This window comes from Crotalus tigris, unplaced genomic scaffold (genome assembly GCF_016545835.1).
Source record: "Crotalus tigris isolate CLP2741 ecotype Arizona unplaced genomic scaffold, ASM1654583v1 scf7180000024338.4412243, whole genome shotgun sequence".
NCBI lineage: Eukaryota > Metazoa > Chordata > Lepidosauria > Squamata > Viperidae > Crotalus > Crotalus tigris.
Genome location: NW_024100508.1, coordinates 688,383 through 706,639, shown reverse-complemented (window position 1 = coordinate 706,639; position 18,257 = coordinate 688,383). Strand labels below are relative to the sequence as shown.

Here is an 18,257-nt window from a genome sequence, read left to right as displayed (position 1 = left end):
CTATCTCACATTTGGTTTGTGGTATTGCACTATAAGTTTCTTGGACAACAAGCAATATAGCATTTGTTGTTGTTGTTAATTGCGTGTCCGACCCATCGCGACCCCATGGACAACGTTTCTCCAGGTCTTCCTGTCCTCTACCATCTTCTGGAGTCCATTTAAGTTCACACCTACTGCTTCAGTGATTCCATCCAGCCACCTTATTCTCTGTCGTCCCCTTCTTCTATTGCCCTCAATCTTTCCCAGCATTAGGCCCTTCTCCAGTGAGTCCTTCCTTCTCTTTAGGTGGCCAAAGTATTTGAGTTTCAACTTCAGGATCTGGCCTTCTAAAGAGCAGTCGCGGTTGATCTCTTCTAGGACTGACCGGTTTCAAGAGAAATGTACTTTACTTAAAACTCCCCCCCTTTTCTGTTAACATGTTACTGAGACTCTTTGCTAACAAAGAGTTAAAGGAAGACTGGTATTAATTTCTTCTTCCCTTATTTGGGCTGACAGGATGCATTAAAAAAACCCACCCAAGACATACACACACACATGTGAACAAAATAATAATAGTTTCTTTGCATTTTTGTGGTTTTATATTACTATGAAACTAATATATATTTGAGATTTCCCTTAATAGGAGCACCTATTTTCTATTATTGGAACCTAAGTTGTAATATAATTCAGTCACGTGAAAAGTAACAGAAAGAGCAATATTTGTCCTAGAAATACTTCAGTGTTTATAAACAATGATTAATATCAAATTGTTGTTTTTTTAAAAAAATATTGAAAAATAGAAAACATGTGATTGTTTAAAATTAAAAATAAAGCCATCATGTGGAAATCATTTTTGATAGTAAATGTGCTTGATAGTAAATACACTAATAATGTTACAGCTGCAACAAAACAACTAAGCTCAGAGAATTCCACTGTAAATGTGCTTTATTGTAAGATCTGGATTATTATACAAGACTGGTTCATAATAGGTACAAAAATATTTTGGTGAGCAGCTCTAGAGTGAGCTGCTAATAAAGAATATTGCAGGCTAAGACTGTATTTTTTTAAACAAAAACTCAGTGGGATAAAGGCAGGAAAAAAGATGAAGATTCTTACTGTTCAGCGAGGGGGGAAGCCACCCCGGTGAGTACCTCCCCGTCCCCCTCTGAATCCACCTCTTTCCCCCCTGAAATTAGTTCGGTTTCTCTCTCTGCCTCTTTCTCCGCGACCAGCTGAAGTCCCACCTCTTCCTCCACCCCTTGGTGCACCACCTCCTCGATCTTTTGGTGGTGGTGATTTTGGTCTGAGTCTCTCAATCTCTTCTGTACAACCAGTCAGGTGGGAGTTGGGAGCTGTGAAATATGACGTATATGTTTCGGCATTGAAGTTACTATTTGTGAGTGTGGGTCCAACAGTTAACCAGCCTAAGGGATGGAAAAGAACAAAAGGAAAGAGTGAGCCACACACAAAACTGTACCCCTTAATCTTTTCCTGATTGATTCTTTAATGCTACTTAATTTTAGCATAATCTGTATTGTCACAGTAGGAGTAGGAACAATTATTCCCATAAAATAAGAGCAAGTAGAATTAGCAATAAAACATTACATGATGTAGCTGAATGTCATTTTTGAAAACCACAGATGCTTAAAATTAATTCACTAGGACAGTATTTCAATGTTATGAGACATTCCTTTCTTTAGCTTGTTTTAAAAACACATAGAATAATCAATCTCAATGAATAAAATTATTAAAAATCATGTATCATACCCAGAAGCAATACATATATTTCTGCTTTTCATGTTTATTTCAACTTAGATGTCAGTTTCATACCCATATTTCTGCCTTAACATCTAAATACTGTAATATACAAATGGGAAATTAGTTTTGTTTGAAGTTCTCAATTAAACAGCTCTGTGGTGGCTAGTTTTAAACATGTATTCTATGACTGGAATGCCTGAACTGCTACTATATGAAATGAAACAATTGAGCATAGAGCAATATTCTAGATACATGAATATTTGGAACACTCAACAATCGTTCTGAGCAAAAAAACTTTTGTGCCTGCCAGCTGAATGCATGTATCTTCATTATGTTTGCAGTCATTTAATAAGAAAATGGGCTTGGTAACGAGAACTTAAGTTGTCCTCTATGCTTAATTGGACCACTATACTGCACTGGAAGCCATAACTACTTCTCTAAAATCTACATTTTTCTAAAACACACAAATTAATTTTATGAAATTTTCATATTTTCTATGAAGTTTTTGAAATGATTTAGTACAAAGCAAGACTAAGAATAACCTGGACGGATGGTGCTATCTCGTCCAAAAAGATGAAGCCTCCTTCTTCCAAGACAAAAATGTTCAATAATGTGAAATATTTCCACAGGCTTCTCTATGTTACCAATTTCTGGCTCTTCTGTGATAATTAAATCAATGTCAACATTAGCATGGATAAAATCCCCATCTGTACTACGGCGGACAGTTCCTTTAATGCCCATAAGGCAATGTTCCTAAAGAGAAAACAAAAACATGTTTTTCTTTTATAGCAAAAGTATATCAAAAAGAATGGGAGGGATTGGGTAAATTAAAAGAGAACATGACTTTTTTGTAAGTTCAGTTATGTAATTCATCAAAAATCATCATGGACCAAGAAGTTCTATGGCTTTTTTACTCACATCTCCATAAAATATTAAAACAATTATCATTAAGCAGCAGTAAGAACATGGAAATCTCTATCTGAAAAGTGTCACCCCAGGAAAATGTTCTGAAATAAAAATATTTGCTATAAAATCAGTAATGCCACACTGCAAGATAAGAAAAGAAAGAAATCTACAGTGAGTACTTCATTACACTGATTTTATTAGTTATGTATTTTGCCTTTTCTCCAAAGCTCAAGAAAGTACATACACCACACTTACAATTTTTACCCACAACCACAAATCTATGTGGCAGGTTACGAGAGGATTGATCCAAAGTAATACTTGTTTTACCATCCAAATTATTGCCCTGAGTAGAGTTAAATGCTATGGTAATTTTTATTGATCAAATTATTCACATCTGTGTCAAAGAATGCATCATACTATTCAACCCATACTCAGCATTGTGTGGTGTCTACATAAATTTCAGCATAATATATATTATATCTAACATCTCCAGAAGCAATAGAAAACACACTAAATCTGCAAAATGTTTCATGAGCTACTTCAAACCCATCTGATTCAATACAGTTCCATGCAATTTGCAAATACGCTTTGAAATTATAATAAATACTTTCTTATAAACTATTTTCAAAGCCCTGCATATTCCTAGTATATACTCATGAATCACAATTTAAGGGAAGTAAACATTCACAGAGGCTAAAACATCCCCAGAAGTATCACTGTGTTTTATGGAACACAATATGAATACAACATGGAGTTTGAACAAACTGGTTTTAACACCTCCCCTTCCCCCCCCCAAAAAAGAAAGAAAAGAAACAGACAATGACATTTTATATCTTCTTTTTAAAGGAACATATTGGAAGGCCTCTGTGTAGGAAGCCTACACAGTTAACTTTGGGGCAGATAGATTTATCTGGTTTCAGAAGAAAGATAGCCAAAAGGGCAATTTTCCACAAACTATTAAATGCTGCTTTACTGAAGCCACTAGATGGTTTTTACAAAATTATAAGTAAAGATGAATAATCATTTCCAGAACTCTCCCAGAAGCTGTGTAAGTTCCAAATTCTGAAAAACCAGGGAAGATGTCCCTTCAGATATAGAAAACAGTTCACTTTTACTATCTCTGGCAAGCAACACTACTTGGATTAGGCAAGATACTGTCTTAAGCCAACTTTCTCTCACCTGGCAACTTCCAGATGGATTGAACTTCAATTCCCATAAACCCTAAACATCATGGTAACACATCTGGAATCACCAGTTGCAGAATGTTGATATGTCAGTGCTAATATTTTTAGACCTTGATTTTTAAAAAAGACTCTAAGTCACTGTAGAAGTAACTGATTAAAAAACAAAAAATACAGCACAGATATTTCTAGTGATTACTTTTTCTTAATGTTCTGAGACTTGCAGTCTCCAAAAAATCCATAAAAGTAACAAATAATTTTAAGACATAATCATTATTCATGACTATAGAATATTGTTCTTATTTCTGTGAGAATCATGATATATTTAAAAATGTTAAATTTTGTTTAGTGACACAGTATTTACTATTACTAAAATGATACTGAGTATTTCAGGAACCTAATTTTTCTTTTTCCTCTAGGAAAGAAGTATTTTAGGAGGCAGTTTGGAATAGTCTTGAGGAAGATGCTCAAATAGCCCCCTGAAACTATTTTCTAGGGCAGTGTGGTTGTAGATCATCACTTACTGAAGTCTTTTCACAATCATGGTCCATAGCCCACTTGCCATCTCAGTGCTGCCTCCTCCAAAATGATGACATTTAGCCACTGAGAGCCTGCAGGCTACTTGCTTCAGCCATGAATCCACACAATGAATCTTTACATGGTCCAAATAATTCTATAAACATCATTAGCACTAGCATTCAGAAAACTGACAACAGTAAACAAGTCTCAAATGAAGTTACCAGCTGCAAGACCATATGTGTTCTGCCAGGTGGAATTGTGATTTCACAGAAGCAGTCCCCCCAAAAAGTACAAATAGGAAATAAGATGAACATCTAAAATTGGGATTTTATTAGAGCACGGATCAATTCACTCTTCTCTCCAGCTTGTTAATGCTCAGGCATTTTGCACTAAACATTCCTGACCAGCAGGTTTATGTTTATAAATTATTATAGCACAAGGTACATATAAATTTTAAATAGTAAATAATTTAAATACTGACAAATAGTTAATTTTGTATTAAATGTTCTGATAAAAAAGTAGTTTGAAAATGCTTTAGAAATAGACAGAATAAAAAGACAGATATAGGTAGTCCTTATTTAACGACCATTTGATCAGCAACCGTTTGACATTATGTCAGCACTGAACAAATGCTACTTATGTCCGGTCTCCAAAATTATAGCCAGTGCAACACCCCCATGGCCACTAGATCAGAATTTGAGCATTTGGCTGGCTGCCTGCCTGCCTGCAGTTAATAACTGCAGGAGCGCTTCCTCCACCCACTTCTCTCCCCACCATCTCTGCCCTTTGGCCACCCTGCACATTGACACTCCTCGGCAGCACTGGCAGTGCTTGGTCTGAAGTAGAAGCTCTGGGTCTTCAGCAGTGTCAGTCACCCACGACTATCCTAGGTAGCCATCATCAAAAAAGGCAGGGACAGGGAAGATAGGTGGGAGGAGTTTGAGAGGAGCTTGAGAGTTTGCACTCAAATGTTGATTATCTGACTATGGAAAGACTGCATACATGTGAGGACCAGTAAGAAGTCACTTTTTTCAGCACTGTTGTAACTTCAAACATTCACTAAAGGACTACCTGTATTTATTTTATGGTCCATGATAAGATTTCATGAAATTCTGTCAAACATAGAGAAATATCTCAAAATCTGCTCTTACAAAAAAAATTTTGTAAGGCAACTAAATTTCATTTTTGATGTGTGCCATTGTGCCCACAGTATAAAAATGACAATAAAGGTTATCTTATCTTATGTAATTGCTCAAACAATAAGTATAATCATCAAAGCAATAGTTAAGGGTCCAAATATTGCCGAAGTACTGAATAAAGAAATTAACACAGCCCCACACTATTCTAGAGAAAATCAGAAGAATTCTCCCTTACCTTCATTTAATTTACATCTCAACATAGAATATGAAAGCTGAACATTGAACTCCCAACTACAGCAACTGTTCAGCAGAAAGCAAGCTATAAAAGGTATCTACCACCTCTTCCATCCTCTCTCTGAAAGGTGAAAAAAGCCTAAATTTTCCATGATGCTTTGATTTGCATTTCAATAAAATAAGTGAATAAGTGCGTCCCAGAACTTTCCAGAATTTCATGTTGTAGACTGAAGTTCAATACTGCATTCACTCAATCATGTCTTTCATTTGTAAATGCATTTTAAGCAGTAAGTGAAGCTACTTGTTCTGCAGGTATTTTCATAAAACTAAAATTACCATCAACAGCAACAGAGCGCTTAAAAAGCATCCACCGACATAATGCAGGGAGAAGACAAAGAGAAATTCTCAAAGATGTACCTTTGTTCTTTGAAAAACAGCTTTGGGGTCTAGAGTCTTGGTCTTCCCAGGATTATTTTTATTTGTTTTAATCCAACATATATCTTCACATCTTCTGTATCCCCATTTGCGCAGACACTAGCACAGTTCAACAAAAAAGAATTTTTGTACAATACAGCAAAGCACAAGAACAATGTGTTGGAGCCAAATTTAGACAAAGATAGCAAGGCTGCTGGAAACAAATTCCTTCTTTTTGTTTTTCACTGAAGAGACTGTTGGCGGATCCTACTGAATGGGATAGGGCGTCACTAATTTATCTCTGAGCTCAATACGAGACCTCCTTTTTCCTGAACTATAGCCTATCCCAGGGGTAGTCAACCTTAGCTCTTTTATGAATCATGGACTTCAAATACAGTTCCTACTGAATAGGACAGGCCAGGGGGTAGTCAACCTTGGCTCTTTTATGACTCGTGGACTTCAACTCCCAGAATTCCTAAGCCAGGAATTCTGGGAGTTGAAGTCCACGAGTCATAAAAGAGCCAAGGTTGACTACCCCCTGGCCTGTCCTATTCAGTAGGAACTGTAATTGTCTTTTACAGGACTGAAATATAAGTACAGGGAAAATGAAGCTAACCAACTAAGTTGGTTTAACTCTGGATATAATCCAACTTATTAATTCATTTTTTTTAAAGAAAAACCTGATTTCTTCTGTAGTTTTCCTAGAGACCAGTTTACTAAACTTCAAACAATTAACAGATTTTCAAGCAATGCCTCCATTACAGTATATATTTATTTGAATCCTTTCAACATTTTTAAATATGTTGCATATCACTTCATATGAGTGATTTATATTTTATTACCTATGGCATTAAACATACTCATGGTACAATTTTATGTATGTATGTATGCATACATGTATGTATGTACACTGTGTGCACAATTATTAGGCAAGTGGGCATTTTGGCCATATTATCATTTTCATGCATATTTCCCACCAAGCTGTATAAACTTGAATGCTTAGTGGATATAAACATATCAGGTGATGTGTATTTATGTAATGAGGATATGCATAATTGTTAGGCAACCTCTTTTCCTCAGGCAAAACTGGCCAAAAAAGAGATTTAACTGACTCTGAAAAGTCAAAAAGTGTAAAAGGTCTTTCTGAGGGATGCAGCACTCTTGAAATTGCTAAGATATTGGGGCGTGATCACAGAACCATCAAACATTTTGTTGCAAATAGTCAACAAATGTGTTGAGAAAAAAAGATGTTAACTGCCAAAGATTTGAGAAGAATCAATCTTGAAGCTACCAGGAACCCATTATCGTACAGTGCTGTCATATTCCAGAACTGTAACCCACCTGGAGTGCCCAGAAGTACAAGGTATTCAGTGCCAAGGTAAGGAAGGCTGAAACCTGACCACTACTGAACAAGACACATAAGTTAAAATGGCAAGACTAGGCCAAGAAATATCTGAAGGCAGATTTTTCAAAGATTTTACAGACTGATGAGATGAAAGTGACTCTTGACGGACCAGGTGGATGGGCCCATGGCTGGATCAGTAACGGGCATAGAACTCCATTTCGATGCCAGCATGGTGGAGAGGGGATACTGGTCAGGGCTGGTATTATTAAAGATGAGCTAGTTGGACTTTTTCAGGTTGAAGATGGACTCAAAATCAACTCCCAAACCTACTGTCAGTTTTCAAAAGACACTTTTTTCAAGCAGTGGTACAGGAAAAAGTCTGCATCTTTCAAGAAGACCATGATTTTTATGCAGAACAATGCTCCATCACATGCACTGAAATACTCCACTATGAGACTAAGCCAGTAAAGGCCTTAAAGGTGAAAGAATAATGACATGCCCCCCCTCCTCACCTGACCTAAACCCTATTGAGAACTTGGGGGCCCTTCTTTAATGGGAGATTTATGGTGAAGGAAAACAGTACACCTCTCTGAACAGTGTCTGGGAGGCTGTGGCTGCTGCTGCACAAAACATTGTCAACAGATAAAGAAACTGACAGACTCCATGAATGGAAGGCTTATGACTGTTATTGAAAAGAAGGGTGACTATATTGATCACTGATTTTTTTTTTAAATGTCAGAAATGTTTATTTGTATATTTTGAATTGTTTATTATTCTCACTTTAACAGATGCAAATAAACGAGTGAGATGGTCAAATTTTCATTTTTCATTTAGTTGCATGATAATTCTGCACACTAATAGTTGCCCAATAATTGTGCACACACAGATATTCTCCTATCTTGAGGTTTGAGGTTTATTAGCATTTTGGATTGACCGAGAATACTGTAGTTGTTCAGTAAGAAAATTAATCCTCCAAAATATAACTTGCCTAATAAATATGCCCACAGTGTATAGAGAATAGTCGATGGCTCAGCAGTTAAGATACTGGGCTTGCCGACAGCCCAGGTTTGAGACCTGTGCCTCATATGATGGAGTGAGCACCTGTCCTCATCTTAGCTCCTGCCAACTGGTTCTAAAGCATGCAAATGCAAGTAGATAAATAAATACCTTCGGTGGGAAGGTAACAGCATATTATGTTGGCCACATGACTTCAGAAATATCTTCAGACAGCACTGGCTCAACTATCCTTGAAATGGAGATGAGCCCCACCCCCTATAGTCAGCAATGATTAATGGAGTAAAATCCACAGGGACAAAAATGGACCCTACAAATATAGTTAGAATTTGGCTTTCAATACTTCCTGTAGCTGATCCTTAGTCAGAACTCTAGACAGTTATTTTTGTATATGCTGGCCTTATCTGAACATTTCATTGAATAAGTTGCTATTATTAGTCTCAATGACATAGAAGTATATCATCTTACCACCCGGCCAAGATCCAGACCCTCACCAGAACCACACCAAAGAAAGACAAATGATCGTGGGGCAGCAATTTCTTCAATGTCCAACTTCATAATCTGCAAAGAGTAGAAAACATGTAATATTTTAAGCAAAAACATTTGCACAGCAGGGTGTAGCAAACACTCTGCACTTGTGGGAAAGCACTAGAAAGAAATTATGTAATAAATAAATGATGTTTCTTAAATAATACACCAGTTTTTTTCTACATTTTTCGAAGTGTCAGAGTGTCAAAAATAAAGGCAAAGAAAGTGCAATCATGTAGAGATTCATGTTTGATATCAGCAATGCATAAACAGCTCTAGATATAGAGGCAAAGATGCAGAAATAATTTCTTTATAATTTATTTCTGTATTACTTCTGTAATTATTACAGATTAGTGGTTTTAATATAAATTCAGAGATTTAATATAAGAAATTCATGATCGAAGGCTACAAGGTTGTTTTTATTATGAAGTTCAACCAATATTTCAAATGCAGAAGTTTAATTGCTCCTTTCCTATTATCTGTGTATCGTTCTCGCTAACAACACACAGACCAATTTATCTGGCACGTACTATTTAGCAAAATTTGATTTTAAAAAAAGTGTCCTTATGATTACCACCAAAGATTCAAAGTTTGTTTGCATATTTTGTTCTAAGAAAAGTAAATGAATGATTCTAATGGCTCATATTATTTTTATGCAACAATTCTTATTTTATTGCCTCATAATTGCATATAGTATAAATTATTTCTAAATCTACCAGTTAGAAATATAGTAGATTATGATAGACAGTAGCCTACTGCAGCTTCAATTTTAAAGTTAGCTAATGTTAACATGACAGAATTACTACTGATGCATTGTTTTAAAAATGAAGGTATTGCTCATCTTTTATATTTTAAAAGGGTGAGGAAAGAACATTTACAGGAAATCTGAAAAACAGTCAGACAAAAGGCATTTCAAAAGCCAACTCATGTAAAACATAACAAACAAGACAGGCTTAATGTTTTCTATAGCAAACTCACATCATCCCATGTCCAGCATTTCTCATTAGCAGTAATGCCAGTCTCCCTATAGTATTCTTCCAATGGTGGTTCTAAAAGTATCACATCAAACTTAGACTTGAGTTCACGAAGATCAAAAGCTTCCAGTTCAGCTTGTAAATACCTATCATACAAATTAAAAATACATTATGATTTGATTAGTTTTCTAGGTTGACAATTTCATAATGTCTATTCTCCAACTGTAATATTTAAAACAAGTTGTGCAATTGTCTTAGATTGAGATACGTTATTTACACATGCAACACACTTTGAAAACAGTACTTTATGCATAAAAGCAGTTTTCTTGCTTTGAGAAAGCATTTCACATTTGTATAATAATTAGCAAACAAAATGCTGATCACTGCTTAGCTTAGTGCTCAAACTGAATGTTGAAAGCTAATCTGGCTATCATTACCATATTAAAATTTTAAAATATGGCTATAAAATTACCATTCTAATTAAATAAAAATTAATTTGGGATAAGCGACTTCTGAAATAAGCACAAGTTAAATTTAAAAACCCGCTTTGCACCTTTTTTCCAAAATTAATTTAAATGGGCTGAATCAAATAAATCAGTGGTCTATCCCATCAGTTGAACAGATTCTTCCTGCTTCACATCTGCCCCATCATCACCTTTAAAATATTTTCTGAAGTTGTTGGGAATTTTCAAAACAAATGAGAACCAAGTATGGGACATGAACAACAAGAAGAATTCTAGCTATGGAAATGCCAGTCTTGCTGTTTAATATGGGAAGCAGTTCAATGGTTTTTTTTCTTTCTTCAAAAATGTTGTTTAGACTATGTTAGGCAACATATGGGATAACATATATTCCTGAATTACATTTCCCTATTTATTAGCGTTGCTCCTAAAGAATGACGGAGTGCCACAAGTTATCTATTCCTGATTTATTAAAAAGGAGACTTTACACCAAAAAAATTATTCTAATTGTAATCCATTGTTTTAGTAAACATATCTTATTTACACATTTCAAACTAAGGCTTATGGACTATAGATATTTGCAAAAAGGAAAAGGAAAAAGAAAATCTGAGAAAATGGTCAAAAGCACACCAAAGAAAATGGATCAATAATGTTGAAGTTTATATACATAACCCAAGAATAAAACATTCCCATTGTCAACAGGTATTCACAGAAAAACCTTAATTTGGAGTCAACTAAAAATAAGTGTGTCTAGACAAAATAATCCAATTTATTCAAAGTATTTACATTGGAGGGGTGTTAGATTTAGATATTAGCTCATCTTTCAGCCTGATAAGTTCCCGGAGTTTTGGATATTCTTCAAATCTATCTGCTAAACCTAAGGGAAGAACACATAAATGTTATACTACAGAAATAACTTTCAAGTACGTTTCACAAAATAGACATCTTAACACATTTGATCTAGGCCACAGCTATGATTGTTTCTTTTCATTATGATTTGAGCTGAGCACAATTTAATCAAATATACAATAAAAATATTTTTCCAGAGTGTTAGCCATTTCAGTGCACGTCTTTCAAAGCCATGTATTATTTCATTTGAATGTGCTTAAATTACTATGAAACACAATGCCTAGACAATGTACATAAAATAAAATTCTTCATATTAGTTTTCAGAATTTAACTTGCCTGAATGCAAGTTAAAGTCTTGCTTCTGGATTTTGAAGGACTAATAAGAGCTCTTACTTCTTTGAAACTATTTATGGCATGACTGGTATTATTTTGGCTGGGTACAACTCAAACAACTGTTGATACCTCCAACTTGCTACTTAACTTGACTGTTTACTGTCTTTTTATTTTTTATATATAATTTTTATTAAGAATTTTGATTATAATAACAGCTAATACAAATTGTTTACTATATTTTCAGAGATACCTACTTAAATGAAAATGATTACAGGTAGTCCTCAATTTATGACCAAAACTGAACACACAATATCAGAAAAATGCCATGATGGCTATAAAATGGGTCATGTGACCAGATCCAATTTTACAAGTTTACAACCTTTGTTGGAGAGAAGCCTGTTAATCAAATGTTGCAGTTGTAAAACTAACATCATGTTTATTAAGAAGACCCACTGTTCACTATTTTTACCAGAAACAGGAAGTAAAATGTGGTCACATGACATATGTTGCAAATGACCATAAATGTAGGCCAGTAACCAAGCATCCCAAATATGGTCATGTGACCATGGAAGTGGATATAGGAACTTCACATTTGGACTGTAAGTAGCTTTTTCAGGATCCATCATAACTTCGTATAGCCACTAAGTGGCTGGTTGTAAATTAAAGACTACTGAACCTGAAATATAATTCTTATTTTCTGCTCACAACAGGAGTTTTAAATTTTACACTGATGCCTCCATATTAAACATGAGAAAACTTAAGAAAATGTTTGTTTTTTTTTAAAAAAAGAAACTAAGCATCTAATGGCCACTATATTACAGGAATAGACCTTTCTTTTAAAACTAGGAAACCTTTGATCATGCAATCGATAATCACTACCTCTATTAAAATCCAATTATTACTCATATTTGTCTAAACATAATGCCCAAAATAGTCTAAACATAATGCCTAATTCCACTGTTACTTTTCATCTGACTGATAGTTCAAATGTATCTATAAACAGAAAACTGAAAGCTTGTACTTTTCTAAAAATAATAAATAAAACCTCCGCCTGTACATAGAAATTTCTCTGACATACCCACATCTCTGATGAAATTTTGAGGTCTGTGTCCAGTGTCCACAAAATGCTGACAGTAATCATTATGAGGATTTAAGCTCTGTGTCCCCTAAAGAAAGAAAATCACCTAAGAATAAACATTAGCAAAATAAGGCACATCACTGATACACTGATTTGATATTATCACCTGCATATGGAAACAGTTGTCCATGTCTCCTAGACTCTTAGCATTATTACAGACTGTTGATATAATAATTTATTTTAATAAAGGCCTCTGGACAATATATTCCATTTCTCTCTTTTTCAACGAAGAATGCATTACTTATATATTCAAGATAATGTATTTTTCTTTAGCTCATAATGCCCCAAATGAAGGCTACTTTTGGTTGAGATGTTTTCTCTGCTTTTTATCAAACCATCATTTGGTACAGCACATGCTCCTGTATTGATGGCAACTCTGAAATATTGTTTGAGTTGACTACACTGAAATAGATGAATAAAGTGCCGGTGATCTTTTGTTGATCTTAAAAGCATATTCAAATTCTAAATTTGTGTAACCAGAGATCTCAATAATAACATCCAAGTGGAAGGTAGAACATTAAAGCTGAAATATTTGTAAATTTATGTTCAGCCCTTTTTGGTCATATAATAACTAAAGACCTCTGAATATAAAAATAAGATAAAATACAAATAAAATGCAAATAATAAAATACAAATCAATAAAGTAAATATTAAAATGATACATTTAAAAATCATAACAGCTGTTTACCTTAAGAAAAGTACTGGAATCTTTGTAAATTTCTTCTTCATATGGTAGATTCTCTTCATCTTGCTGAAGTTCCACTTCATCCTTTGGAATAAAGCACATTTTATATGTGTGTAGAAACAGAGTGTTTCTCTTCACATTAGCATTCCACTTCTTAATAAGAAAGAAGAGGGCTCTCTATGAATACTGTCTTCCTGAAACAGCAGATCATGAGTAATCCCAGTGTAAGTCTGGGAAAGCACTCAGTGAACCAATTACATTTTCCCCAAAACACTGCTTAAACAAGAAAAATAAAATTTAAAATGATTTAAAAACCCAAATGTTTTAGTATCATATATCTTTTCCGTTGGGTGAATCTATCAGAGATATGTCTTTTGAAACCCGTTAAGAATGCATGTAACTATTGCCACTTAAGAAGGATTTATTTAGATTTATCCTCTGCCCTTTCTTTAGGAGCTCAAGGCAGCATGTGTAGCACCCCATCCTATTTTTCCATACAATTCCTCCTCAGTGCTGAGTGAGAATAATAGGTCTAAAGTTTTCTGGTTAACTTTTGTAGCTGAGAGAGGGCTTCCCTAGTGACAATCCAACATCTCAGCCACAATACTACACTAGATTTCATGGACAGTACATCAGAAGGCAAGCAGATCTTTCTAACCCTTCATGTATTTTAGTAGATTACATCTTCTTGTGATTTTCTTTGGTTCCATAGCTGTTTGGTCTTTCTTTTTTCTTCATAGTTCTATTACAGGTAATCTTTGACTTATGACCACAATTGAGCCCAACTTTTCTGTTATTTGTTAAATGAGTTTTGCCTCATTTTATGACCTGTCTTGCCAGAGTTGCTAAGTGAATCGCTGCAGTTGTTAAGTTAATAATATAGTTGTTATGTGACTCTGGCTTCCACACTGATTTTGCTTGTCAGAAGGCTGAAAAAGGTGATCATATGACCACGGGACACTACAACCATCATAAATATGAATCAATTGCCGAGCATCTCAATTCTGATCATGTGACCATAGGGATGCTGCAGTGGTCCTAAGGGTGAAAAACAATCATAAATCACTTTTTTCAGTGCTGTTGTAACTTTGAATGGTCACTAAATGAGCTATTGTAAGTCAAGGACTACCTGTATTTAAATCACATAGAATCTCTATTGTGAATGGGGTGTTAATTTTTATGTATGTATGTATGTATGTATGTATGTATAAATATATACATTTTATTTGCTTCTTATAAAGAATATATCATACCTATTCAAAAGATTCAAGAATACAGTCCTTTCTAAAGAGAAAACAAACAAAAATGCTTTTAAATATTTACAATAAAATCTTTTAATGTAAATGTTGAAGATTTTGGCATGTAAAATGATTCTTATTATAAAGATTAAAATCATATATTTCTATTTTAGAAAGAGGTTGTCTTTTTTTTTTTTAAAGTTACACTCTTACTTTATATTCCTCTATTTCTTCTTCATCAGCTTCTCCTTCATCAGGATATCTACGTTTAGAATTTGGAGCAGATGTATCATAAGCAGCCCTGGAAACATGAATATTGAAAGTATGTTAGTATAAAACAAATTTCATAACTTGCTGTCAAAAGTTAATTTAAGTACATTAATTTTTAATTGATTTAAAAGTTAATTTAAAGGTGTTATATCACCTTTAGCACCATTTTTTTAATAAAAATATTGCAGGCAAACTCTGCCCACAGCCTGGAGTTTGATCCTGACAAAGCTCAAGGTTGACTCAGACTTCCATCCTTCCAAGGTTGGTAAAATGAGAATCGAGATTGTTGGGGGCAATATGCAAATAATGTTTCTACATTGTAAACCACCCAGGAAGTGCTGTAAAGCACCATGGAGTGGTATGTAAGCTTAAATGCTATTGCTATAAAAAGAATTCTTTTGGGATTCAGTAGCCTTTTAGCAAATAAAAAAGGATTGAAATAAGGCAGTCCCTTCAAAGAACTCTTAGTGCTGAAAAAGGTTCTCCCTTCTGAGAATTCAAGATAACTGATTGGCATTCAGGAGTGGAAATCATAATTATGAAAAGAAATAAAAACATTCTTTATTTCATTTCTTTATCTTTGGCTAGATACAATTTAAATTCATTTCCTTTTATATATGAATTTTCAACATGTGCATAATCTTTTCTTCTGTGTTGTTACATTTTAACTATTGTAATACTCTTCTGAGTAACTATTCATTGCATGTCTAATGATACAACGGTGTTCCTATAAAGCCTTATCATAGATATATTAAATAGGTAAATACATAAAATAAGTCAATAGCGGTCTACGGCTCTTTAGGAACCAAGCTGCGTGAGCAGAGGGCGACTGTCCAAAGCTTTATTTGTGCATGCTGTGGGAGCTAGATTGCACGTGCAAAACCATCCACTGCTGCCACTGCCAGTCCACGGAGCCAGAATGATTGGGGACCACTGGTCTATATAAAATTCAGATCGCTATGTATTACCAAACTATAAATTTACCAAATAAAATAAATACTCAAATTCTAGAATAGAATCTGTTTTCAAATATTTGATCGGAAATTGAAAACTTAACTTGAGTTAAAATAAAATTAACTAAAATTTCTTAGCAGGAACCTCAATTCTCTCTGTGATGTTTGCATCATAAAATGCAGAGTAATAAATCACTAAATGCAAACCTGCATGTTTCTCTTGTTTCAGCAATTTCTCTTTGCTCATCCTTGCTATTTAGTACTGCACCAATACTATCAGCATTTTCAGCTCCCAACTAAAATATGGAGAAAAAAAGAAAAAGGAAAAGAAGATGATTATAGAGGAAATATTATACTAACCATTAGTATTATATTATAAATTGTATCATAAATCGGTAGAAATACACACACACACATGCACACATATTTCCTTCCCCCTTTCCTCAAATTGCTAATGCACAAATGTTATTTCACAAATCTTAGTTGCCTGGGTACATAGACTACCTTTATTCATGCAAGTTATTAATAGAAGATTAACCTTTTGCCTGTTCTAGGAGTAAAAAGGACCAGTGAAATATTTGCAGACCATAAATTTAAGGAATACACAAAGGAGACAATAAAATCCTTTCCTGATTCTGCTGTTAAGAGTACTTGATTTATATGTCAGCTGTTCATGTTATTTCCCCCCCCCCAATATATAGCAGTAAAAGCAAGCTGACTGTGTGGCAGTGACACATATTTCTTCACAAACCTTTATCACAACAAAATGAGCCTGCTACATTTTTTTGGGATGCATAGAACTTGCATGTTTAGCTCTGAATAAAAAATGATGAAAACAGAAAGAACTGCTTCTACTCTCCTATTCTATTGGTTTCTATGCTGGATGCATGTAATTGAATGTCCTATATAGGTATTCCATTTGTTTAGTAACTATTCAAAGTTACAACAGCACTGAAAAAAGTGACTTATGACCATTTTTCACACTTATGACTATTGCAGCACCCCCAGGGTCACATGATCAAAATTCAGACTCTTGGCAACTGGTTCATATTTATGAAGGTTGCAGTGTGCCCTGGGGGTTACCTTTTGCAACCTTTTGACAAGCAAAGTCAATGGCGAAATCAGTTCACTTAACAACTGTGGCAAGAAAAGTCATAAATGGGGCAAAATTTACTTAACAACTACTCTACTTAGCAACTAGGTAACAGCATCATACAAACACAATCACTCTTACCATTTTTTTAATTACTTATTAGGTTTATTAATGATAGCCTCATAACATGCTCGCGGCATACAAAACTAGAACTGACATTTCTGGAGAAAAAAGCTGTAAGTCTTCGTACCCCACACCGGGGATCAACTTAGTGCTTTGCCTCCATCCTTCTCCATGACGGCAAAGCAGTATCGAAAATGACTCCAATCCGCGCAGCCCCAGTAGGTTTTTACATCACAACTCTGTACTAAAGACCCCAGAGAGGCATTTTCCCCGCCCTCCTTTTAAGCCTGAACCACGGGACGCAAAAGAGCGGCCTCCCGAAGGCCGGAAGTTTCCTCGTGAGGATGTTCTCCCGGTCACCGGGTACCTGCTGAGCCAGAAGCTGCCGGCGTAGTTTCTGCCGCTCCCTGATCTCCTGCAAGCGGCTGTTCATCCTCCTCCGCCGAAGTCGTAAACTGAGAAGTCGCCGCCTCTCCAGCGCCCTCTTCGCGCGACACTCCCCGAACCGCTGACCGGAAACAGTGTCGGAATTAAGAAGCGTCATAAACAAGCGATGTCGTCGCTTCTGAACTTCTGGCGGAAGGCCGGAAGATCTGCTTCCGCGTGTTTGAGGAAGAGTAGGAATGCTTCCTAGAGAAGTATGTAAATGTTGCAAATGATTCTTACAAATTAAATTACTATGAACAATATTTTATTTTTTAAAACAGCATGCTTTCTTCATTTTTCCAAGACGAGGCTGCACTATATTGTAGTATAGGCTAATACTGTATTCACTGCCGGTGATAAAATCAGCCTCCTAATCATTCTTTTTTTTCAAAAAAAAGAAAAAAAAAGAATTGGCGTTAAATATCCGGTAATGTTAAATAATTATTTAAACATGGAAAGGAGGAGGACCGATCGCACATTCTTAGAAATGTACCGATATTTTGTGCACAAAAGTTGCACTCTGTAAGTTTACTTCTGACAATTTACTTCTGACAGTTGAGGCATTTGCATTGCTACTGTCATTCAGTTTGCAGTGAATAAAATTTTCATTTACAGGTTGCAGTATTTAGGAAAAAATATAATTAAAATCAGAATAATTATATTTTGAAAAAATGAATTACTTTTTCTATAGTGATAC

General features: G+C 35.0%; 1 protein-coding gene across 1 annotated transcript; it reads right to left on the bottom strand.

Annotated features, from left to right (window-relative positions):
- Positions 1–906: 906 nt before the first annotated feature.
- On the bottom strand, positions 907–17,660 carry METTL14 (methyltransferase like 14). Its single transcript, XM_039325632.1, has 11 exons — positions 17,502–17,660; positions 16,126–16,214; positions 14,909–14,996; positions 13,461–13,541; positions 12,713–12,800; positions 11,239–11,329; positions 9,996–10,137; positions 8,958–9,050; positions 6,134–6,250; positions 2,280–2,490; positions 907–1,403 (listed from the first exon to the last, which is right to left on the bottom strand). Exons 1-11 carry the CDS (start codon positions 17,565–17,567, stop codon positions 1,099–1,101), a joined length of 1,371 nt encoding a protein of 456 aa, XP_039181566.1. The 5' UTR covers positions 17,568–17,660; the 3' UTR covers positions 907–1,098.
- Positions 17,661–18,257: the final 597 nt, after the last annotated feature.